Source organism: Neofelis nebulosa, chromosome 5 (assembly GCF_028018385.1).
Source record: "Neofelis nebulosa isolate mNeoNeb1 chromosome 5, mNeoNeb1.pri, whole genome shotgun sequence".
Classification (NCBI taxonomy): Eukaryota; Metazoa; Chordata; class Mammalia; order Carnivora; family Felidae; genus Neofelis; species Neofelis nebulosa.
Window position 1 is genome coordinate 85,786,029 of NC_080786.1, and position 25,222 is coordinate 85,811,250.

Below are 25,222 nucleotides of genomic sequence, written 5' to 3' on the forward strand. Positions count from 1 at the left end.
GACGGATCGAGACTGTGGGCCTCTACAAAACAGCTGGTCCAGGAGGCCGCATGCGAGGGAGGCGGTGAGTTCAAGGAGCAGGGCCTCGCATGGGCCCCCAGGACAGGAAGGACCGTGTAAGCCCTGGGGACTTGCAGAAGTCCTGGCAAGGGTACCGGACCTCACGGGCTGTGGGCCAGGGGGTACAGGACAGCTTTGTTTAGATCTGAGAAGACAGCTCTCAGCTGACCTCAGGGTTATTCCCGGGATGCCCTGGCTTCCTCTAAAAGGGTGTCTTAGAGCCCTCCAAGAGTGAGTGCTGAGGTTGTCGGTTCCGGTCTGGGCCTGCCTGCCCTCGGGGACAGGTGTGGACTCTGAGGCTGCTGGATGGGCCCTTGGTCGCCCCCTGAGCACCTCTTCAGCTGGAGCAGCTGACCCAACTCACATGAAAGCTCCACATGTGTCCTCCAACCCACTTGCTCACCGCAGCCGTTGGCTAGCCGTGGAAGATGAAACTGGACCTAGAAGGCTTTCTAAGGTGACCCTTTGTTCCCAGCCCATGTCCCCTCCTCCCACAATTCTGATGTCTGGAATTTGGAAGGAAAATCTGATACACTCACATTCAGGCCCGCCAGCATTGGGCCTTTGCAAGCTTTGGGTTTTGTTCATATTCTTTCGGTCTTCTTAGGTCTCTTTCCTATGCTGACTTTATGATTATTCCTCTGCATGGAAACACGATAGACACAAGTCTTTTTCTGATGCAGGAGAGGATATGCTAGGACCCCATGTCATGGCTGAGGGCAGAGGTGCAGGGGAAAGGAGGCCGGTCTAATGGAGTCTCGTGGAGGCTCTTGCAAGCAGCTGCCTTCACCAGTATGCAAGAAGCCTGGCTTCCCTTGCTGGCTCTCTGGGAGGCTCTGGGCTAGGGTGGGGAGATTGAGATACAGGGCCTGGACTATTCTCTGGGGGTGCAGCCGCCTGCTCTGTAGAGAGGGCACTGGATTTGGAGTCAGGAGCTAGGGGTCCAATCCTGTCTCTGCTTCTGGCTCTCAGACCCTGAAGGGATCATTTCTCTCCTCTGCTCTCTCTGTTGGTGAGGCAAGAAGGTTGGGCTGGTAAGGTAATATATAGAAGAGAAGAGAAGAGAAGAGAAGAGAAGAGAAGAGAAGAGAAGAGAAGAGAAGAGAAGAGAATTATTATATTATATTATTTTATTTATATTATATTGTTTATTTTTATTAGGTATTTTATTACATATTTATGTTTTTATTATATACTATATTATATATACTGTATTATATATAATCCTATGATTTATATCATATGACTTATATGATTATACATGATTACATGTATGTTATATATATTATTATATGATATATGATGTTATATCGGCGCTCTCTGGTTTTAAATTGTGTTTTTTATTCTATGTCAGTTTCTTCTGACGCCCTTGGCGCCAGCCCTGATTCTGATCTTGGGGAACAAGTCAAGCAGGGAGGCCCCCACCCACCACCTCAAACCTAGCTAGCCATCTTGCTGTCACCTGGGAGGCTGGGCACCTCTGAGGGAAACACGACTCCAAAGGCCCTGACAGGTCGTGCAGGTCTTTACTTTCTGGGTGGGTCAGGAGGTGACCACACATGACCTAGAAAACCACGTAAAGGCCCTTCTCACCCACCTACTTCCCAAGCCTCCTAAGGGGCAGGACCAGTGCCTCCCAGTCTCTCGGGCTCCCTCCCAGCTTAGCCCGCCAAACCTCTCCCACACCCCTCCCATGCGCCCCTCCCAACAACCCCGACACTGCACCTACTCATCTTTCCCCTCTACCAGCTAGGTCTTTATTTATCCATGTGGCTACCCATCTTTCTTAGGTAAGGTGTCTTCCTGGGTTCCCCTGTCCCTAGAAAGCAGGGAAGGAGAAAGGCTGGGGACTTCAACACTTGCACTCACTCAGGTGCAAGGTGCAATCCCAGCGTGCACCTGCTCTGCCCAACCCCCACCCCCTCCTCCATCCCCTTCAAAAGGAAGGAGCTCAGGGTTAACCTGACTTTGTCATTTCAGCCCTGATTGCAAAGCTAGCAGTCAGCACATGGGGGTTCTGCACTGTCCCGGCTTCTGTGTGACCTGGGCAGGTCCTTTTCCAGAAGGCCGCATCTTTCCCATCTGCAGAATGTGAGGGCATTAAACTAGAGGAGTCATTCTCAGAATGTGCTCGCCGGAGCAGCCACAGCAGCACCTGGGAGCTTGTTAGAAATGCAGATTCTCAGGCCCCTCCTTGGAGCCACTGAATCAGAAACTGTAGGGGCCGGAGTTCCAGCAATCTGTTTGAACACACCCTCCAGGTGATGCGAGTTTGAAAACCCCTGCACCAGAGGACATCTGATGAGTTGCTCAGACCTCCTTTGGAGAGGGACTGCTTCCCATCCCTGCTGCAGGGAGCACCCCAGAAGCCAGGCCCCCACTCTCAGCCCTCACGGGTTTGGCCCGGGCTGAAGAAAACTGTGTGGAGGAAGGTCTCGCCTCCTTCCGGGGGCATCCCACAGTAAATGAGTGATCCACTTAGAGGTTTAAGTGTTAGTTCCTCACCCCAGCACAGGACAATGCTGCAGGGTGCCCCCAGGTCCAAGTGCCCCCTGGAGTCAGCTGAGGGCTCAGCTTCTTCCTTTATGCCATCCTGTGTCCTTCCTTTCCCTCCCACAGGTGTTGGTCCCAAGAACTCCCCAGTATGCGTGTGCCCTTCGTGCTGATCCCGGGGTCCATCTCCCAGACAGCCCAACCCACAGCAGCCTCGAAGGGCCCCGACTCGGAGTCACCTTCAGCGCCAGCATCTTCATCATGATGGCCGTGTGTTGGCACTCCCTGTGTGTAGAGCTCAGTGCTGAGAACTCCAAGTGCGTCCTTCCATTCGGTTCCTGAGACCGCCCTGGGATCTCACAGGTGAGGCTCAGAGAGGCAAAGGTGAGGGTCCCGGCTGCTCTTCCTGATGCCAGTACCACTCCCCATCTACAGAGTATCTACCTCACCTCCTGTCTCACAGGGATGCCCACACACACGAGGATCAGTAGGATCAAGTGGGGGTGCACAGAAAGAGGGGTGAGGAGCAGGGTCCCAGAAACTCCTTGAGATACTCAAGGAAGTGCTGAGCTGACCGCAGGCTTCTCACAGTAACCCCAGAGCCAGCAGCCAGCTCAGGAGCCACAGCCGTCCTCCAAGAACAATCTCTAATACAAGGCCGACTGCGATGGGTGCCAGGAACCAGAAAGGGGAGGGGCACAGAGAACCCGGTGGGGGTGTGGAGGGGTATCTTGGAGGACAGCAGACCCACCCCAGGGAAGAGCAAATATGTGGTGAGCCGGGAGTGTGGGGTGGCAAGGGAGGAAGGCCACAGCCAGCCCACAGAGCAGCCACGGCTCAAACATGAGCCAGAGCTGGTCATGTGGCCGGAGCCCCCTAGCCCTCCAGGGGCAGCTGTGCTGGGTGGCTGAGTGGGGGAGCTCCATGGGTACGGAGGGCTTGCCCGGGCCCAGAAGGCAGCAGGAACATCGGCAGCTCTTACCCAAAAAAGGGAGAATGAACACAAGAGAAGCCCAGGCCTCCCTACCCTCCTGGGAGACGCACAGTGGAGAGGAAATGGCAGAGGCCTCAGAATCAGACATTCTGGGCCACATCTCTGTTCCACCACTCGCTGGCTATGTCATTTTGAGTGAGTAACATCTCTAAAGCCTCATATTCCGTGCCTATTAAATGGGTGCAATATATCCTCCTTTCGGGGTTTTGCAGTAGGTTTGTTTGTTTATTTATAACATTTATTTCTTTTGGGGGGGTGGGGAAAGGCGGTGAGACAGAGACACAGAATCCGAAGCAGGCTCCAGGCTCTGAGCTGTCAGCACAGAGCCTGATGCAATGCAGGACTTGAACCCACGAATCGTGAGATCATGACCTGAGCCAAAGTCAGACGCTTAACCGACTGAGCCACTCGGGCGCCCCTGTATTAGGTTTAAATACCATGATATACGTAAAAAGCACCTGGAACAGAGTAGGCCCATGATGTTTGTCATCAGGTTCCAGTTTACCCTGTGGCCAGTGGCTTGGAAATTAACATGAAATGACCACAATTACCCCTAGAATCAGGAAGGGACCCTCCATGCACAATGTTCTTACCCATCCTTAAAGATACTCCAAAACAGCAATTTTTTTTAATGTTTATTTATTTTGAAAGAGAAAGAGAGAGAGCGAGAGAGAGAGTGAGTGGGGGAGTAGCAGAGAGAGAGGGGGGGCAGAGAGAATGGGAGACAGAATCTTCCAAGCAGGCTCTGCACTGTCAGTGAAAAGCCTGAGGCAGGGCTCGAACCCACAAACCGTGACATCAAGACCTGAGCTGAAGTTGGACGCTCAACTGACTGAGCCACCCAGGCACCCCCAAAACAGCAATTCTTTAAAAAGGAATCTGTAGTGAAATAAACTTGAGATGTCCTAGAATAAAAATAAAGCATGGTTCTCTCCTGCAGGACTTCTCAGGAGCATTAATATGCTGAGGAGCACTGTGAATCTCCAAGAAAGGGAATCAGTGTGGGAACCGGGTTTTCCAAACATTTGCCCAAGCAACCTTTTGACTTCTGACCACAAATCCTTCTTCTTCTTTTTAAATAGCTATTAACATGTTCTGAGAGATGCTGATCTAAGTTCATTCCATTCCTTTACAGATGGCAAATTGAGGCCCAGAGTGATAAATTAACATACTCAAGGTCACACAGAAATAGAGCTGGGTTCCTCACCAATTCAAGGAGTCCAGAAAATGGTGGGAGGTATTTCCTCCCAGCTGCCTAAGCCCGATGGGGGAGGATGCTAGCAAGTAAGAGGCGGCCTGCCATGCTTCTGGGGTGCAACCAGCCCACACAATACCCCACTGCTCTCTCATTAGAGAGCTCCCGGTTAGGCTGGTCCCTTCATAACCTGTTGCACCGGTGTCTGCCTGAGTTTCTCACCAGCAACTTCTGGATGATCTGAGCTGGGTCCCTAGCTCCTCCCTCAGCCCAGCTGCCTGCAAAGTTTCCGTGAGAAGGAAAAGTCATCAGGGAGGAGCAGTTGCTACCAGCCTGTACTGCTGGGGGTGGGAGTGGGGGGTGGCAGAGAAACGGGCAGGGGACAGCTTGACGTGAAGGCCACTTAGGGGCATGAACGGGAGAACGAAAGGTATCTTCTTCCCTCTGCACGGAATGCTTCTCTTGCCCCGGCCATAATTAGGTGGAGATGCCCCACTTCTCAAAGCAAGCTGTTCGTTTTCCAGCTCAGGCAAGACCGAGCAGATGGATAATCCTGCTCAGCTAAGAACAGACATTTGGCAGCCCTGAGTCCGGCCGTCCTCATGCTGCTCTGCTGTTCATACACCAGGAACACAGTCTTTAGGCTCCAGTGACTGTCAGAAAGGGAGGGGGCTTCCAACCATACAGCCAATTAGCCAGCCAGCCAGCCAGCCACCCATCCATCCATCCAAAAGAAATCTGCTCCCTTTATTAGTCCCTCTCCCTTCCCAACCACACGTGTGGCTTCATCTGAGGACTGACCAGCACATGGACCAGACCACGAATCAAGTCCCTGCACAGCCTGTGTTTCTACTAAGCCACTTGACGTCACCTCTGAGGCTGGCCTGCCGGTGCCCCTTCCCAGAATCTCTCCCTTCCTGGCACCTCCGCTCACCCGTGGGAGGCCCAGTGCGGCCTCTGGCAGCACTTCTGACAGAACACTCGGATGAACCCTGGAAGGGGAGGACAACAGGGGGAAGGGTGCCTGTGGAAGGGTTTACACAAGATCCTGGTCCTACAGTTGTTCATAGACGAGTCTCCTTCCTGGAAGCAGGCAGATCCTCTAGAACCGGGACCTGAAGATGCTCAGGTATAGAGAGTGAATGGTTCCCAGAGGGGTTAGTTGTAGAGAAGAGGGAGGGAAACGGGCTTGGGAATCCAGAACCTCAGGAACACATAGGTCAGGCCATCACACCTCCTTTCATCTCGAGCCTTCTCCCAAGAAGCTGTGCAGCCTCTGCTGGCACACCTCTTGTGATGGGCAGCTCACTACCTTTCTAAGCAGCTCTTTCCCACTCCTGTGCTTCAGCGTCCCCCACCCAGGTCCCACTCAGCAGGGCCATTAGAACATTTGAGGGCATCCCCCAACCAGATCCTGGAGATTTTATGCAAACCAATCATCACAGGAAACGTCAAGTCCCTGGAATTCGTTAAGCTTGATGAGAGGAACAATGTGAACACCAGATATTCATTAAATGGGGACACAGAGGGAGCTTTCCTTCCATGAGTGTTTGCTTCTGGGCCTCCACCCATTTCCCCCAAATCTGCCCTAATGCAAGGCCCTCCCTGTTGCCCAGTGCTCTCCCATCCACCCCTCCCTTGGCCCTTACTAAGATTCTATAAGATGGACAACGCTGGGCCTGTCTCCACCCTGCTGTCTTGTTCCCCAAACCCACTGGTGTCATTTTTTCTTCCCTGGGAAGGCGTGGCCTGGTTTCCATGTATTCATGCAGTCGAACAACAAAGATTCAACGAGCACCCACAACGTGTCGGGCACTGTGTCGGATGCTGGGACCACGAGGAGGCCAGAGACCCACCTTCAAGCAGTACAGAGGCTCCAGGCAGAGCCAGATGATGGAAGAGGCAGTAGGATTACAGGGGTGTCTATGCGACAAAGCCCGGGGCCTCGCGTGACCCTGTCTCAGCCTTTGTGGCATCCAATGAAACATACCCTGGTCGTCACGACTACACAAAACAGCAAGGTCAGTCCGTATCTGTGTTACTTGAAAGCGTAAAGGTGATCCCATCCACAGCCCCAGCCACATTACGCTGTCTGTAAAATGCCCTCATGCCTGTACATTACAGCCCTTCGTGCTCGGAGACCCTCCCTCACGACTCTTCTTAAAACAGGCCCTCGCACTTCTCTTTCCTTGCCCCCTCCCCTGTCATCCAGCCTCACAGCCTCCGGCCAAGGGGCCCCTGCCTCCCTCAAAGGCCAAGCCAGGGGTTATCGGATGTTCCCAGTCAGAGGCCCCAGGAGCCCAACACTCTGGACCCTTCTGGCCACTCAGGAGACAGAGCTCCCTGCTCAGTGTGACTGCTTTCTCTGACAAGAAACGCTTGCCACACGAAACTCCACCGTGTTGCAGAGGGATGCACAAGTGTGGCCTGCGACAGAGGAGTCTTCCCAGAGGAGCAGGAGGTGGGAAAGGAGAGGGGAGGCTGTGGCAGGAAGGGTGGCCCAGACAGGGCTGCAGGAGAGTCTGTGCTCGTTGAGGGAAAACACGAGGGCCCAGTAGTTGCTCCTTCGTCCTTACAGCTTGTTGAATAGGACAACTGGATCTGGATGGAAGAAGGTCTTCTCATGAAGGCCCATCACACAGACTCAAGTCAAGCGGCTGCTCTCTGTGCTTCATACAATTCCCACTTCCTGGTCTTTCGACACCAAGTGACTTCAACCACAAGTTTCTGACTCCCCTGCCTGAGAAGATCAAGGGCAATCACCCAGACCCCACTTGCTTCACCCAGACTACGCCTGGAAGGCTGCCGCTCCCCTTGGTGACTCCCTAGAACCTGATGATGCTGACTGGGCTTTTAAATGTTCATTTCTCCCTAGGCCTTGAATTTCAGACTCTGGCCCGCTTCCTTTCTGCTACAAAGGAGGCAAGTAAGGTCAAGAAACAGAAAGTAACTTGCTCAGGGTCACACAGCAGTGACAGGGCAAGGGTGGAAATCCTAGTGATCTGAGTCCCACCCAGATGCTGGATGGAACAGTCTTTAGTTCACACTTACCCCCAGAGCTCAGGGAATCCCCTCATTTCCAGAAAATGATAGTTCCCTATATTTATCGTTGTGATAGCCTTCATGAGTTGGGACTGTAGTCCATGGACTGGGACCAGAGAATATGTTATCTCATTTAGTCCTCACGATGGCCAGCAGATGGGTGTGACTGGGAGGCTCAGAGAGGGCAAGTATGTTCCTCAAGGCCACACAGCCACGTTCTCTCTCACCAGGGGCACATATCTTAGGGTTCTTGTTGCATCCTCCAGAAGGCATCCCTTACCTCCAACGTGGATCCCAGGGTACCCCTCTAGATGCACCCATGACCCCTCTCAGAGTTCTTACCCACGGCAGTGAGAGACCACCTCACTGTGTGAGAACTTCTGTCGGAGTGGGAACTCACCCACCCTCTTCACCACTGTGGCCCCAGAATTCAGCCCAAGGCAAGGGTAAATATCTGTGACTTGCACAAATGAACAGCGTCACAACTGGGGTGTCAGCTCAGGTGCCCCTCCTCCAAAGCCCATGCTCTCTGCACAGAATTCCTATCTTTTCCCCTATAGTGAGTAGTAGGCAACCCCCGTGGAGACTCACAACCTCCACAGCTCTGCAAGGGCAGATGTCCCCTTTTTTGGTGGGGCTCTTGACCTCTGGAGACCACCTCACCTGTCTGTCCAGGTGGCCAAGGTCCTGCTCCTTCCTGCTGAGTGGTGTCCCAACAGCCTGTCAGTGTGCCCCGGGATCTTATGTCCAGGATCTTATGCACAGATCCTGGAAAGGGCAGAGGCAGGTGGGCCACTGGACTGGTGCAGGGATCCGAATCTAGAGGGAAGGGACAGAAGACAGGCCTGGCTCCCTATAAACAGATGACCTTCCCTGATGCAGGACCAGTCCCAGTGGCGACACCAGTGTCATCATGGAGAGGTAGCACCCTGCACAGGGAGCCTTGGCTTGGGTTCTTGCTCAGGGAAGGGTGCCTGGAAATGTGGAAGAGGGCAGAGCTGATGCAGGAAATGCCCCTAGCGGAGAACTTTGAGAGAAAGAACAGAGAGTTGTTCAGAGAAGCCTGGAAAGCCAGGAAAGAAGAGGCAGAGGATGGCGGCGGTAGGTCCCTGGCCTTCCATGGCAGATGCTCTGATGTGCTGCCCAGACCCCTTCAGGGGCCAGACCTTATTTTCCTCTGAGTGCTGCTGTGGGCGGCCCAGAGCTGAGGCCCTGCCCAGGAGCTACCCTGCCTGAAGGGAGCTGCCTCCTCCAAGGGCGCCCTCTCCCCAGGGAAGCCCATCCCCAGTGACTAGACAGGAGCCAGGTGAAGGCCCAGCTCCCAGGCTCCAGCCAGGGCTCCTGGGCAAGGCTGCCCCAGCTCTGGGACTCTGCATGGGGCCGGCTGAAGCCTCTTGTCCTGACCGCCTCGCCTCGCAGCTTGGCTCCTCCTTGCTTGGTCCTGCTCCCCTCCTCCCCCACAGAACACCTCCCAGAAAGCCTCCTGCACATAAATCTCCATCTTGGAGCCTACCTCCTGGGGACGGCAGAAGCCCATGGAGGCACCAGAAAGGGATGCCCGGAGGGGATGGTTGTTGTGGCTTCCTGGATTAGAGGTCAGGTTAGTTCCCCTGAAAGGTGGGATGGGATGAGAAGGTCACGAGTTTGCCAAGAAGCTGCCCGCCTGTGACCGTATAAAAGGTCCTGCACTTTTCATAGCAGGTGTGCACTTATCCTTAGAAGACTGTCAGTATTTCTGCCACCCCCTCGCTCAGACTGTTGCATGAACAGGAGAGGAGCCTGTACATCCTGACAGCATACCCCCAGAGTACAAAGACTCTGCCCGTCCCCGGCCCCTGGCCCTGTGCCATCCTGTGCATTGGGAAGTGCCAGGCCCGGGCTGGACGAGGGTTAGAGGTGTGGGAGAGGAACACTCCAGAGAGAGGGCCAGATGCTTTCATGGAGGAGCACAGGATTCTACACGTGGGGAAGCCTGTGTGCAATCCCAGACGGCAGGACTCAGGCTGGCCACAAAGCCTCCCATGGCACAGCATGGGACTGGGGACCAGCTAACACGCAAGGAAGGGAGGGCGTCTAGGGTCTCGGAAGGACTTTCCTCTGTGGGTTATCTCATCTACTGCTCATAGCCATCCTGGGGGTCGCAAGGCCCGGAGCCGGCTGACCTCTCTCCACTTCACAGACACACCCCCCCCACTGGCCAAGGCCAATGTCGTACCACTCACACAGAGAGCAGCCCCAACTCAGCCACACGTTTTGGAGGACCTCCATAGGATCACGGGTCCACGTGTGTGTCCATGCACAGAGACGTGAACATGAGCACAGTCATGCAGACGAAGTGAGGCCTCATACTGGTGAGAGTGGGGAGGGCACTCTGGGCCCCACTCAGGCAGAAACATGGGTATGTGTGCACCTTACGGTCCAGCAGCGTTATTCCTGGATATACCACACAAGGCAATGCCTACCAGGTCCACAAGGAAGAGGACAAAGTTGCTCACAGTGGGGTCCTTTGTGTGGGGCTGGGGTGGAGTGAGGAGGCAGGTGCGGGGGGGGGGTCATGTGGGTGCCCGTCAGTGTGGAAGACGTTGAGTAACCTGGTGAGAACACGTGTGGGGCCGCAGGCAGCCCTCGCGTGTGTATATGATAGGGAGGATGGATCTTAGAATCTTAGCGCGGAGTGGAAAAGAAAGAGCAAGAGAATCCCAAGTGACCCAAATTAAAACACGTGTACACAAAACAATAACACCATTTTGCACGAACACAGAAGACACACAGAAAACACATGAGGATGTCTATCAGGGGCTGGGGGTAGGAGACGGTGATACATGGGAATAAATGAAATGACAGGCCTCGTAGGCAGCAGTGGTGGGAATAGGTCACACGCTGAGGGGTGTCATGAACTCACCCTCTATGCCTGAGGTGGGAAGTGATGGTGAGGAGGACATGGCGGAGCAGGTGGAAGGCACATATTGAGAACTTCCGGCCTCACTCACAATCCACACTGAACAGGTCTGCACCTGGGGGACCTGTATGCCCCACCTCAATGGGTGCTGGGGGACAGGCAGAGGTGATGGCACAGTCCCTGCCCTCGAGGGACTCACAAGTCAGTACAGAAACTGGTGGAGACTCTCAAGCTGAGACTGGGGCTTCTCTGCATGTTCTGGAAGCTGCCCAGAGTGAAACAGGAGGAAGGAGTGGGAGCATCTTGCTTCTTCCACAGACACCCAGGTCTCTGCTGTCTGCAAGGCCCTGTCAGGGAGGTGAGGCCACTGGCTCCGCACAGGCCCAGAAACAGCCCCGGCTCCCTGCTCCTGTGGTCCTGCTCAGGGCGTGGGGCCAGGAGAGGGGACAATTGTAGCAAATCCTACCTGTCAGGGAAGGCGTGCAAAGGCCCTTCCAGCTAAGAATGCATGGCACTCGGTGAGGTTGCTGACTGTCTGTAGGGGGCGGACACATTTCCAACAGACTGGGGGTACACCTGGAGACACTCTGGGAGCACAGCCAGCCCCACTTAAAGAAGCCTTCACTCCAGAAGGTTTTTTGGCCTTTGCAAGTACCTCAGGGAGTGGCAGCTCCACCAGGCCTCCCGGCTGGGGGCTCCAGACTCAGTACTGCCCAGGGTGAGGCCTGTGGGGGCATGGGACCATCTACAAAGTGGCTCTGTCTGGGAGGCTCTTTGGGAGACAAATAAGACAAAAGCTAAGACAAGGCTTCAGCTGCCATTGCTACCAGGGGGCTGTAGGCAGAGGCATGGGGCTCGTGGATGGCAATGAGTTTCTCTGGATTTAAATACCTCCCATAGTTTGTCTGCATCCCTCACTTTGCCTGTTCAGACTCCGGGGTAAGTTGCACTAACTATACCTTGAGAGTGAGTCTCTCTTTGAATGGTCATAAATTCCAAGTTGACAAATGATGAGATCTGGAGGTCTTGTGTTTGATTTAGACTCCCTGCCACATGCACGTGTGGACAGAGACAGATGCATACAAATGTGTGTTGGGGGCAGGGAGGCTGCTTGGAGATCTAGTCCAATCCCGTAGCCCCTTGTAGCCCAGTTGGGAAGAGTTTATCCAAGGACCCCTGACTTCCTGGACACGGGCCTCTCCAGAGTGGTATGGCCAACAAAAATATCAGACCGCCTACAAACAAGAGTCTGGTCATCCACTGGGCTGAGGGAAGTGCCACCAACACATTTAACGTGCCCCAAATGGCTGTCATTTGTTATTTTAAAAGGATATTTTAAGTGGTAAGAATCCCCTTGCGTCTACGTATTATTTATCTACTTGCCAAGACCTTACCATCAACTTTCCTCCTACAACACTACCTTGAGGGAGCTCTTGTTACCAGTGTCTCAAAGTGGGGAAAGAGGTGAACTTGGATGTCCAAGACTGCCCAGGTGGTGAGAACACAACATGGATTCAAAGCCAGGCCTCTGCCTTAGGTGTGAGGCTCTCCCTACCATATCACCCTGCCTGCTTGGAAATTTCTGCTTGCCCTGCCAAACTCCACCTTCAGCCAAACCTCTGGGCCCTGCATGTGGACATGAGCCAGGAAGTCTTAGAATGAGCAAGGGTTTGGCCTTTAGTCAAAGCAGGGGCTGCGGCACAGCTAACTTGCTCCCTTAGCCCGCAAACTCCTGGTGCACTCTGGCTGGGGGCCCACTGACCCAGCACGCTGCTCTTTGGGTTGATGAGATGCTATTGAAGGGGATGCTGTAGCGAGGCTTTGACACACATGGAAGAATAAATCTCTTCCACAAGCCCACGAGCTTTCCAAAGGCCAAAAGATAATAGAATCAGAAATGAAAGCAGAGGCTGGAGATGCTATTATTAGGTCACTTTTATTTAGAGAACTAGGGCATCCATAGGGAAAGTTGAAAACCCAGAGCCTACTTAGCCGAGATTATGTTTTCTTACGGTCAATGGTAACCAGGGCCAACCAGGAGTAGAATAGCCAGGGCGACACTTACCTGTAATTACCTGTGGCAGCGGCCACAATTTAATAGAATTTATTGTTTATTACAAAAGTAATTAACATTCAGAAATACAGAAATAAATAAAGATGAAGATAGAAAGCACCTTAATCCTTCCTAGTTCCCAGAAATGTTCTTTTCAGTCTTCTGTTTTACTCCTTCCTATAGGCATACATATGCTCTGCAGTGAAAGTTTTCATCACACAAATTAACCACAGCACAATTGGTTATGTTTGTACTGCAATGATGATAACAGGATTCCAGTGATGAACCGGCCCTCCAAGATCTGTCCAAAAGTGGCTCATCGTACAGCACAGGAACGCCCGTTGGCCCTGCTGGGCTGGCTGGACTTCCCGCTGGGTGTTATTTTGCTGTTCACCAAGGCCACTGGTGACAGAGGAAGGGGGAGCTCCGGAGTAGGTGAGCTCAAAAGTAAATGAGGAGATTTGGTTTGGCCTTTGCCCATTCTGATCAACCAGTTTACTTTTTCTTTGCAATAACAGAAGACTCTCATGGCTACAGAAACATGTGAATTATTGAAATTGATGGAGGAAAAATACCTTTGTTATTCTGAGTCTAAAATTCTTTAGCATTTTATCTTTTTCCCATTGAAATAATTTTTTTTAATGTGGTGTTTGAAACATATGGGTTTTAATTAAATATAGCAGAACAGGTTCTCTTTTTACATGTACACATACACACACATATGTAATCTTACAATTTTAAAATGAGGATCACACTGTACATATAATCTTATATTTTGCATTCTTAACAGTACATTGTAAGCATTTCCCAAGGCATTAGATATTCTTTAAAGATATGATTTTAATGCCCACATTATTTTATTCCTTGGATATAGCATACATTATTTATCCACTCCCCTAGTCAACACTGGAAGTTGCTCCCGGTTGTTCTCTATTAAAAAAACTCAGTGTGATAAATAATGACTCTCTGTCCACATCTCTTGCTATTTTCTTACAATAAATTTTAGAATTTGAATTGCCTTCATGAGGTTTTCATGAGTATTATCAAGAGCATACATAAATCCCCCAATACGATGCACACAGCAGGCATTCAATAACTGGTAGCTATAAATAGGAAGTCGAGTACCTAAGAGAACAGACCAGTTCTGTCAGAGCAGAGTCAGGAGAGGGACACGCTCCACTTCGTCAGGGGATGATGTAACCGGGCAGTCTGGGCTAGGAAAGGTGAGAAGGGAAGGGACTGCCTTTGCTCCCGGGAGCAGACGGGCCCGCCTATACCCAGAATGCAATGGTTCTGGAGTGGTACAGCACTGTTACCCTCCCTGCTCCCGCCTCAGACACGCTCCCCTGTGGTCCGTGGTCTGCAGTCCGCAGTGAGCACGCTTAGCTTAATCATGTGGACTTGGGCAGGGGGGGGGGGGGGGGGGGGGGAAGGGCGGGCGGCTCTGAATGACACTGATTACACTCTTGATTCGGAAGCTTCAGGTAGCAGTAAGCTGTGATCAGAGAACAAACAGCATAATCATTGTGTTCTCAAATGATTTATTAGCTGTTCTCACTCATGGTGAAAAGAAATAAAAAAGTAAATGAAATTGAAATAAAAGGAGATGAAAATCTAACAGCAGTTCCCCCATCCCGAGGACCTCTGCTAGAGTAGACAAAATGGACCACCAGGGGCTTCATGTCTGCATCTTACAAGGGAACTCATTCAGAGAAGAGCCTAATTTTTTCTAAGGTACAGGATCTGATATGATACAATAAGAAAGTCACAGGATGATTTTTTTAAACAGAGACTGAATGCTTATCAGCCTATGAGCGGCACCCCTTCCGGGCCACATGTTTATGCACATACACTGCTGGGCTCCTCTTTGGAATGAGTCTTTCCTGTCCAGACAACTCTACTGCGTGTCCTTGGGGGTGGCCAAGCTCTGTTCTTTGATGGCGGATCTGATTTCTGAGCACAGTCTGGTCACCTGAAGCCGGCTTGGATGAATAAGGGATAACGAGGTTCTGTGATGTAGTTGGGAGAGAAAAGCTGTGGAGGCTGAAATAATGAGCCCAGTTTCCTCATGTGGGCCACTGCTGGTCATAAAGGCTCTCTCCCCGCAGAGGTGGTGACCTTTAAACCTATACGAGGTAATGTGGGCATCGCAGGAACAAGCACACAGCCTCCCAGGGTGCACATGTGGAAGGCTGATGTTGATTTGGATGCTTAAACTCTGGGCTAGCTGTTAAAACCCTGGCTCACTCGTTCAGAGCTCCCTGGGATCTACAGCAGTACTGTTTTGTTATTTCCTGAAAAATGGAAGCTTGTTAATGTAAAATAAATTTATATTTGGTCTAAAAAAGGCCAGGCATTTCCATTCTTTGGAGGCTAAGGGCACTGAGCGCCATTTTCTTTCTTCTCTTTAAATGCCCGCTTCCTAGCCCAACGGAAGATGTCTATGTGTTTGCCCTCCACGATGCCTGGTCCCCTGGAGAGAAAAGGCCCAAGCACCAGCAATGTGTAGGCCAGGCCTCACCGTGTGGCCTCAGGACAACAACCTGTGGGGTGGGACAGCTGCAGCTGTCATCGCAAAGGACATCCCCACGGAGGGTCAGACGCCACCCTGGGGCCTGTAACAGAGGCGCCCCTTTGCTTCCAGGAGATCCAGAGATCCGATGGCATGGCGGACGAGAATGTGCCTAGGCCTCCGGGATAGGGGTGTTGCAGTTCCCATGGTAGATCTTGACGTGGCCCTCACACCGGAAGTAGGCTTCAAAGACGTCACTGTAGCCGTGGTCCCTCCACCAGGTGCAAAGCTGCCGGTTCCAGGTGCAGTCCAGCACGTGGAAGAGCTCGGGGTGCTCCATGCCGATCATGGTGAAGAAGTCCTGGTCCCCAAGGTGGCCGCGGAAGTGGTACTTGTCAGCCAGCTGCTGCACCTGCGAGGGTTCCAGCAGGCGGCCGTAGAGGGGGGACTGGCGCATGGCCTCCAGGTTCAGCAGCATCACTCCGCTGTTGAAGCCGGGGAGCCCCTCGGGGGGCGGGCTCCCAACCCGGGTCTTGGGGTTCTCATGGCGGAACTGCCAGAACGTGTGCCTGGGAAGGGGAAAGAGAGCAGATTTAACCCGGTTTGGGTGGGTGAAACAGTCTGCCGGCCCTATTTTCCTGGGGCTTCACAACCAGCCTGGAGGGAGAGGCCATTTTCACTCCAGTTTCACAGCTACGAAAACTGGGCAAGTCTGAGGTTCAGAATCAGCATCGTGCGGTGCACTCTCCTTACTGCAAGCCTCGTGGTCTTCCCATCAGCCTCTGCTACTCCAGGATGACGTCATCACGAGCATTTGTATAGGACTTAGCAAGCAGCAGGCACTGCATGAAATCAGCTTATTTACTCCCCACCATAGGTGCTCTGTGGGATGGTATGGTACTTCACAGCTGAGGAAACTGATGCACAGAGAGGTCTATGGTTTGCCCAAAGTCACACAGCTAGTAAGCTGCTGCAGAACCAGGGACTAAATAAACCCAGGCATCTGTCTCTGAAGTCCACTTCTTAAGACAGAAACGATCCAGATAGAGCTAGCTTGCTTTCTTTTTCTTTCTTTCTTTCTTTCTTTCTTTCTTTCTTTCTTTCTTTCTTTCTTTCTTTCTTTCTTTCTTTCTTTCTCTCTCTCTCTCTCTCTCTCTTTCTTTCTTTCTTTCTTTCTTTCTTTCTTTCTTTCTTTCTTTCTTTCTTTCTTTTCTTTCCTTCCTTTCTTCCCTTCCTTCCTTTCCTTTCTTTTTTTTTTTTTAAGTTTATTTATTTTTAGAGAGAGACAAACAGAGACAACATGAATGTCTCTCCCCATGAGGGAAGGAGTAGAGAGAGAGAGAGACAGAGACAGAGAGAGAAGGGAGGATGCCAAGCAGGCTCTGCACTGTCAGCATGGAGTCTAATGTGGGGCTTGAACTCCCAAAACTGAGAGATTGTGACCTGAGCCAAAATCAAGAGCCAGACCCTTAACCAACTGAGCCACCCAGGCGCCCCAGGTAGAACCTTCTAACCCCTTGTCTTTGACTGTGATCTTGAAAAGGAGAGGAGAGAAGTGGGGAGGAGTGCTTCTGAATCTGGTGAAGAGGTAGGAAGCTAACTGCAGGCTGAAACGAAATCATTTTCTGCTTTAGAACAAGCCTCATTTATTGAGGCCCCAAGCCTAGCACTTCTGAAAGGGTGGACAGGGGTTGGAGGCTTGAAACAGCTCTGGGCACAAGTGTATGGCTTAGGATGAAAAGTGGCTACAGAATGGCCAGGTAGAATTATGGCTATTTTAGAGAGAACATCACCTCAGTGTCCATTTTTCTCAAGGCGGGTTTAGAAATCTGATCTAGGCCTACAGTTCATGGGGTGTTAGAGCCAGAGGGACCCTTCTAGGTCCTCTATCCAAATGCTTCCATTTGGAGAAGGGAAGACAGATCCAGACACCTCCTTGTGGGTGACAGGGTTAGAGTGCTGGCCACTCTGTTCTCCAACCCCCTGAAGTGCCTGTGCAAGTTCCCGTGCACGCTGCAGGGGTGGGCAGAAGGGGGAGGCGGAGAGGGCCCAGGCTCCATGTCCCCAGCTGCACAGTCAGCAGTGGAGCCCACGGCTGGCAGGAAGGAAGAGAGACAGCAGGCCCTGTGTCATGGGCAAGGGGCAGGGGAGCATTCCACATCAGACTACATCCCCCCCATTCTTACTAGCCCCACTCCTTCCCCTCAGAGTCCTCAGGATGGGGAACGCGTCAGGGAAAACCAAGTCTGCCCCCAGCCTGGAAATACCACCCCCGGGCCTGCCAGAGGTCACTCCCCCGACCACTCACAGGGCAGGATCTGTGTGGTGAAGCGGACGGCGCAGTGGAAAGAAAACCAGGGTCCCGGCCCACGGTGGCTGCAGCGATCCATTTTCCAGTTCCCACACATTTCTGCATGTCTGGGAATGGAGAGCCCTTCCTTGAGGTCTCGCGTATCACAAAGGGCACCGAGAGTTTGATCCTGGTGAGGGGAAAGTGCTCCCCTTGGACATTCTTAAAAGTGGAATAACAGGTCTATTGTTTGAATTTTGCCATAATTGGACTATGAGTGGAACAGAGGTCTGGCGCCTGCTTGATGATAACAACCTTGGCAAAAATAAGCTTCTAGAGCAAAGGGAGATGCTGCAGCCCTTCTAGCCACAAAAGCCTACAGTGATGGGATTGTGGGGGCAGTGGAATGCAGTCTAACAACTTTGTCCATTTTACCATATTTCTTCCAAATGGTTAACTTCAGGTCCAGGAGCGAGCCAGCTAAGCTTCTACCAAACGAAGCTTACGTGAGGGGCTCTGGCCCCGTGTGAAACGGCCTAACGGGGTGGGATTGCCAATTCCTCACCTGCCACACAGCACCATGATGATGGCAGAGCCCTCTTACACTCCCCACCTCGGCTCCTAGGGACACAGGGACATTACTGCCTGCATTCCAACAGCGAGGGGAGAGAGGCTCTCAGGGCATCGGGGGCAGGCCCGACTCGAATATGAGGCCTCTCATCCCTAAGGCCCCTTTCACTTTTGCCTCAGATTCCACAGGCTCGAGTTTCCAGGAGCAGCATTTGGAGCTCAATCTCATTTCTGAATTTGGCTGACATACCCAAGGCCACAGACTCTGGGGACCAGGCCAACAGGTGATGCAGAGGTTGCTGGTGCTTCACTGACCGGAGGTCAGCCCCGAGAGCCTCTCTGAGGGGGGTCAGAGAGTGCCTCAGACCCTCGCCTTCCTCACAGGGCCTGGGGCTGGCCGCATATGTTCAAGGCGTACTGCCAGTGGTATGTGCTGAGGCTGCAGGAAACCTCTGTATGAATGTAGGTATCTGGTTCCAAGTCCTGGAGCTTCCAGAAGTTTCTCAGATTAAGTTCTGAGCCCATAGTCCAGCCATGTTGCCCTGACTCGTCATCTGGACTTGGGCCTCTATGGAGGCTTGTTCCCATCCTCCACTGTCACCTGGAGACCCACATTAGAGGGGATAAGATTTCTTTCCCTTCAGGGACGGCTTCAAACTGCAAAACAAACCCCTGTGCAGATGGCCCATTGTAAATACTGAGTCTTTCTAGAAGTCAACAAGCCTTGTTGGGGAAATGACAATTAAGAACCTTCAAGCATATTCTTCCAGTTATGGGCAATGAATTTCCTAAATTTTTTCTAGTGAGTATGTCCTAACTAACAATCATAAAAAACATTATTAAAAATGAGTAAACTAGTTTTAATGAAGAAAACCCATATTGATGGAAAGAAGTATTTGAAATCATTTTGAAAACAAAGTCATTTCCTCTCTCAAGTCCTTCCCTGTTGATCACTGACAAAGTCACTCCAGCAAGTCTCTCAATAAGAGAGCCTGGCCGGAGAACCTAAAGTTCACATTCCCTGCGAAAGAAACACATTCATTGTCACAAATAACCCTTTCTCCTCCCACCATCCCAAATCACAGACTCTCTTGCCCTGCCTATCTCTCCATGATTTTCTCCTGGGCTGGTCTTTCTTAGCTAAGGGTCAGAGCTTTCCACTTTCACTTTCAAGACAGGAGAAGCAAGGATGGGAACACACAAAGAGCCTGGACAGTCTGCATAGAGCTCCCTAGGAAGGTTCTAGAAGACCCTGCTGACTCAGGCTGAGTTCAAGCTCTAGGTTCTCAGGTAAGGAAGGCTCCATTTTCTGAGATTTGTGAGGACAACAATGTCTATGGCACCTCTCCTCACTGTGGCTCACCCCTTGAGTGTTCATCAGAGTCAAGGGCAAAGTCACTAATGAGCAAGCAAGGCTGGGCCCCTTCCCAGAGGAAGCATACTGTCTGGATGCCGTCTAATCAGTGAAGGCTGGAATCAGGAAACACTACTCCCTTTATGCCCATGCTTGTGTACCAGGACCAATTAGCTTTTGTTTGACTTGGAAGGGGCCCTGTTTTCCAGTCCTCTGAGAGGAAAAGCCAAGAGTGAAAAGCAATGTTCAGTGATAGACCAGGGTTCCATCCACCCCAGGTCCTGTGAGGTGACAATTCTGGGTGATGTGGGGATGATTTCAGAGCAAGGACAATGTCTCTCAGTCCTGCCTTGGGCTGAAGTCCTGGGAGATGGGCACAGACTCTTCAGAGAGAGAGAGAGAGAGAGAGAGAGAGAGAGAGAGAGAGAGAGAGGAGAGAGAGAGAGAGAGAGAGAGAGAGAGAGAGAGAGAGAGAGAGAGAATCCCAAGCAGGCAGAACAGTGCGGAACCTAGTGTGGGGCTCAAACTCATAAAGCGAGAGATAGTGATCTGAGTCAAAATCAAGAGTCGGATGCTTAACCTACTGAGCCACTCAGGCACCCCCACCATGAAGCTTTAAATGGCCATTTTCCTGGGGCATTCCTTACTACCAGGAGTATAGCTGACCCTTATCAGGATCCCTTGCTAGCAAGTTAGGTCTCTAGCTTTGCTGTACAGAAATGTTCCCAAAGTCACACGGACTTTTAGCGGTAGGACCGAGACAAGAGGGACCCCTCCGGGAACCACCAGCCTACCCGAACCTGAAGACACATAAAGACTCTTAGCTCGTGTTCCTTTTTTACAAAGGAGGATGCTGAAACTCAGAAATGACGCTGTCCATAGTCACACCGCTGAAAAGGCAACCCCACGATCCCAGGCTAATCATTTTCCTTTTCCACAAATGCCTCTGCTCAGAAAAGGCAACCGCTCCTTCCCAGCCCTAAATGAGCCCTGGGGCAGGTGGGGCGGTGCCACTTAGTGCCAGCCTTTCAAGAAGCGCAGAGTTCACGCTTTCCCACCTGGCAGGGACTATCTCTTCCAAGCTCAACACGCCTGCACCTGGAAGGGGAGCTGGGCACCTAAATGACTGACGGGCCTTGCTTGGGGCAGCAGGCTGGGAGGCATGTGTTCGCCCTTGTTTGCAGACCTCACAAGAAACATATGTTTGCTTTCAAAGACCAGCCCTGTTTGTGGGCCAGCAACTGGGTTTCCAACCACAATATGCCCAGAACTGAGAGAGGAAGACAGGGCAGGGGTTGAGGCAGGCGGCACCTGGGCAGAGCCAGGAGTGTCGGAAGCAGACTGCCCGGCAGGAGAGCCACATGGTAGGGGTTTGCTGGGGGCCCTCCTCCAGAAGGCAGTGGCACTGGGGCCTTCCACTTGCCTCTCCCTGCACCAGAGGCATGAATGCAGCCTCCTCTGCAAACTCCTGGCATTTCTGCAGTGTCTGCCCCACTCTGAGAGAATGAGGGTTCACGGGAGTGAGATGAGCAGAGGATGGTCTGGGGGACAAGGGGAGGGCGACAGGGGTTCCTATCTGGTAAGCATACCTCCCCAGCACCTGTGTGTTCCGGATGCCATTCTGGAGCCTTTCGCTGGGGGAGGAGGTCACAACAGCGCACTGGGGTAGCTATAACATGAGCCAAATTTTCTAGAGGGAGGACTCTGTTATGACCTGAACGACAGGCTCGTCAGTTTTAATTACAAGATGGCTGAGCTCTCTGCTGCGGTCTGCTAGGGCTGCCCTAGCAAAGTGCCACAGACCAGGTGGCCTCAACAACATCAGCCGATCCTCTCCAGTTCTGGAAGCTGGAAATCCGAGATCCACATGTCAGTAGGGCTGGTTCCCTCTGAGGGTTGAGCAAGACCCTGTTCCACGCCTCTCCCCAGGCTTCTGGTGATGTGTTGGCAATCTCTGGCTTCCTTTAGAAGCATTGCCCCAATATCTGCCTTCATCTTGACATAGCATTCTTGCTGTTTGTGTGTCTGTGTCCAAATCTCCCCCTTTTTAAGATACTAGTCATACTGGGTTAGGGGCCTACCCACTCCAGTGTAACCTCATCTTAATTACATCTGTGACGACCCTATTTCCAAACAAGGTCGCAGTCTGAGGCACTGGGAATTAGGACTTTGGCATATAAACTGGGGAAGGGGGCATACACTCCCCAACAGTGAAGATGAAGGAAAACAGTGCATCTTATCTTCAGCTGTGTTCTCACCGTCCGGACGAGGAGGGCGCCTGTGCAGTCTGGAGAAGCCCTCAGCAAATTCCCTGACTCCCGCTACTCCCAGTGAGCCGAGACAGGCCATCATGACAGGCTGGGTCACGTCTGTCCAGAAGGGTGAGAGAGGTAGGGAGGAGGTAGATGTCTGCAGCTGAACACACAGGTTGTAGGGAAAAGCAGAGCGATTCAGAAATGTGGGTGTGGGTATGGTGGTGGGGGGTGGGTAAGAGCTTATGTAACACCAGTTGGCCAGCAGAGAGATGCCCGAAAGTCCACAATGTCTCCTAGTTTTAGGGAGCCGTGCAGGAACACCAGACAACACGCTGAGTTGAGAGAATAATCAATCAGCGATCATTAACGGAGCACCTAACGGACCCTGATACAATGGCCAGTAGATCATTCTTGCAAGGAAGAAACCAGTGGTCTATCAAGGAGATGAGACCCTGATGTGAATACACCAATACTGCAGTCATGAAATGAAGTGAGATGAAGGGGTCTGCATCTGGAATCAGGAGGCCGGGGTAAGGGCAAGCTGTGCAGGCCCCTGGGCCTCTCAGGGCTTTGGTTTGCTCAGCAAGGGCATGGAGATGGTGGGGGGTGAGACCCACAGGGCTATAAATGGGACTCTAGGAGCAAATGTGTGCACAAACCATGCCCAGCACCATGCCCCTGAGAAGTGGCCCTGACTGCCACACAAGGGCAGACACCCCACCCTGCCCAGGCTCCTCTCACGGTGTGACGATCCTTAGAGATCAACCCTCGTCCACCTCGCCAGCTAGAAACCATCTAGAGGCTTCTGTTGTGATATGGCTTCCTGCTTCATGAAGTCTAGAATAAAGGTGACTAACACTGTCTCATGCCCAAAGCTGCACCAGTTATGACCAGTCTTCACTGCAGGATGCAGCAGTGGAATCATGGAGGGCAGACATCCCTGCCAGGAAGGCCTCTAACCTGCCACAAGGTGGCCCTCCAAATGCCCACAGTCCTCCTTCCCCCCGGAGACCTCTGAAAGGGCTGCTGGTCAGCCCGAGGCCTCCCATGGCAGGGCAGAGCCAGAGCCCCAGGCTGCCCACTCCCCCATGCCCACAGGAGGGTGGGATGCCCTTCTCTGAAGGGCCAGTCTCTCCTCTCATACAGTCAAGGAGCACGCAAGGGCCCACCCACCACTGCCCAGGCCCAGCCTGCCTCAACATCCCGGCCACGTGGGCTTCTTCCCACACCTGCTGCCCCAGAGCTGTGAACACAGGTGGGTGGGCTGGGGAAGTCATGGTCACTCTCTCTGACAAATAGCTCCAGAGCACGATGTGCCAGAACTGGTTTAGGCCCTGGATGGCTGCATGGGGGGGTGGGGAGGGGAGGCTGGGGAGGGACAAGGGACAGACAATGGAGGAAGGGGCACTGGAGGGTTCAAGCAGGCAGATGGAGCTCGGAGGGGCTTCATGCCTGGGCTATTTCATGCATGATGGACACTAACAGCCAGGGCAAGGCTAAGAGGATAAAAGGGGATGACCCATTCAGTCTTGAACAGATGCCAGCTGGACCTGGGGCTGGATACAGGTCACAAGCACAGAGTGTGAAGCAAGCATGACAGAATTCTGGGGAGTTCCAACATTTTGGGGATGGAAGAGGAGGAGCCAGGAGAAATGTAGAACCTTGGAGTAGCCCAGCTACCTGTGCCCCACACTGATGGCCTGAGCAGCCCGTACCGACTCAGGCTGTGGGCCATCCATCTGCTGTGGGAATCCCCGAGGAGCCATGCAGACCTCCAGCTGGGCCTGTGGGCTCTCTGTGCTCATTCCAACCTCCCGTCCCCAGCCCTGTGACCTAGTCTGACTGTCCCCAAACTTGCTCCTCCTCCCCCTCCCCCCCATCCCTAACCAATCCAGTGGGTCTCCAGGCCTTCTCTCCCTAGATGCCGCCCTCCAAACCCTTTTGCTGACATCAACTGCCCATTCTCTGCTTCTCATTCACTGATCTGGACAGAATGACACCTCAAACAGTACTAAGAATCTCAGCCCCCACCCTCCCCAAGCAGAAACCAATCATGCCGCCTCCTCCCAGGCCTCCTGGGAGCAATGCACACTGCCTCCCCACCCCACCCCCCACTTCCAGAGCAGTTGTCCCCTATCCATCACAGCCTGAATCCTCCTTGCCCCCTCGCTCGTCGCCATGCCCACCATCCAAACCCTCTTCCACTTGCTCCATCCTTAGGGGCACCCTCAATAATCTCATTGGTCATGATGATGGCCTCACCTTGGGTGTCATGGTTCTTCAAACCCCACCTGAGCTACCTACTCAGTTCTCCCTCCGTGAACCTCGCCACCAGAAGGCACTCTGCTCCAGTGACAATGGGAAGCTGGGATAGGTCCCCTCTGACTGCATCATCCTGCGCGTACCCCCACAGAACCAACTCGCCGGCTCCTTGGGAATTTCTGGGGGCCCACCTCTCCTTATTCTCTAGATCATTAGTTTCCCTGGATCCTCCTGGCTCCCTTCCCACCCTAAACTGCCCCCATTACTGGGGTCATTCTCACTGCATATGAGAATATGGCAGTATTAAAAGCTGCAGAGGATGAGAACTTGGAAATGCTATAGGAGGCAACAGACTTTGACAGAGGTGAGTGATACACACCAAGGAGCTGGACACTTAGCACTGGGGAGAATGTGGACAGGATGGGAGTCTATACGCCGAGGGAAAGGAATGTGTATGCCAGACTAAAGAGGGAAGAAATGTAGGGGGAGTGGCAGTGCGGGTACTTTGAGGAATGATCATCATGATGATGGCTAATAGGGAGTACTTACTGTGTGTCAGTTCCTATTTTAAGTCCTCAAATGCATTGATTCATTTAATGTCTATAACACACAAATGAGGTAAGTAGTATGATCTCCATGTTATAGATGAGCAAAATATGGTGGGGAGATATGAAACATTTACTTATGGTCATAGGAGCCAGGCAGAAGAGTTTACCAAGAAGTGGGAAAACCCCGGATACATCTGAGACTAGAGAAGGGACATAAATGAGAAGGTGCAGGTTTTGAGTCAGGAATTGGGGATACTGAGAAAGCTCAGTCATGGCGAACTCTAAATCTTGGGAAGGTAGGAGGTGAAGTCACCTATGGAGACAGAGGGCCTTGGGTACAAATAAGGGTTTGAGAGAGAGAAATGGTTTACGAGGGCAATGAGGAACCAATAAAAGCTGGATAAGGGATTTGCCTGTATGGAAGGTAGAAGTAGAGTCAGGAACCCTGGGATTGACCACCAGAATGTGTTATTCTTCTTTATGACTTTAGGGCCTGGTGTGGGTATTTGGTTCCTAGCAGGCCCTTGAGAACTGTTAAGTTTCAAATGGATGAATGGACAGATTAAAGAATGAGTGAACAGGGGCGCCTGGGTGGCGCGGTCGGTCGAGCGTCCGACTTCAGCCAGGTCACGATCTCGCGGTCCGTGAGTTCGAGCCCCGCGTCGGGCTCTGGGCTGACGGCTCGGGGCCTGGAG

At 52.4% G+C, this 25,222-nt stretch overlaps 1 protein-coding gene across 1 annotated transcript in view; it reads right to left on the reverse strand.

Annotated features, from left to right (window-relative positions):
* Positions 1 to 12,600: 12,600 nt before the first annotated feature.
* XXYLT1 (xyloside xylosyltransferase 1) overlaps positions 12,601 to 25,222 on the reverse strand; it is a 172,937-nt gene continuing 160,315 nt past the window's right edge. Inside the window, exon 4 of the mRNA XM_058730910.1 lies at positions 12,601 to 15,817. Coding sequence (XP_058586893.1) covers positions 15,421 to 15,817 — 397 coding nt within the window. The 3' untranslated portion in view covers positions 12,601 to 15,420. The remainder of the gene's footprint in view (positions 15,818 to 25,222) is intronic.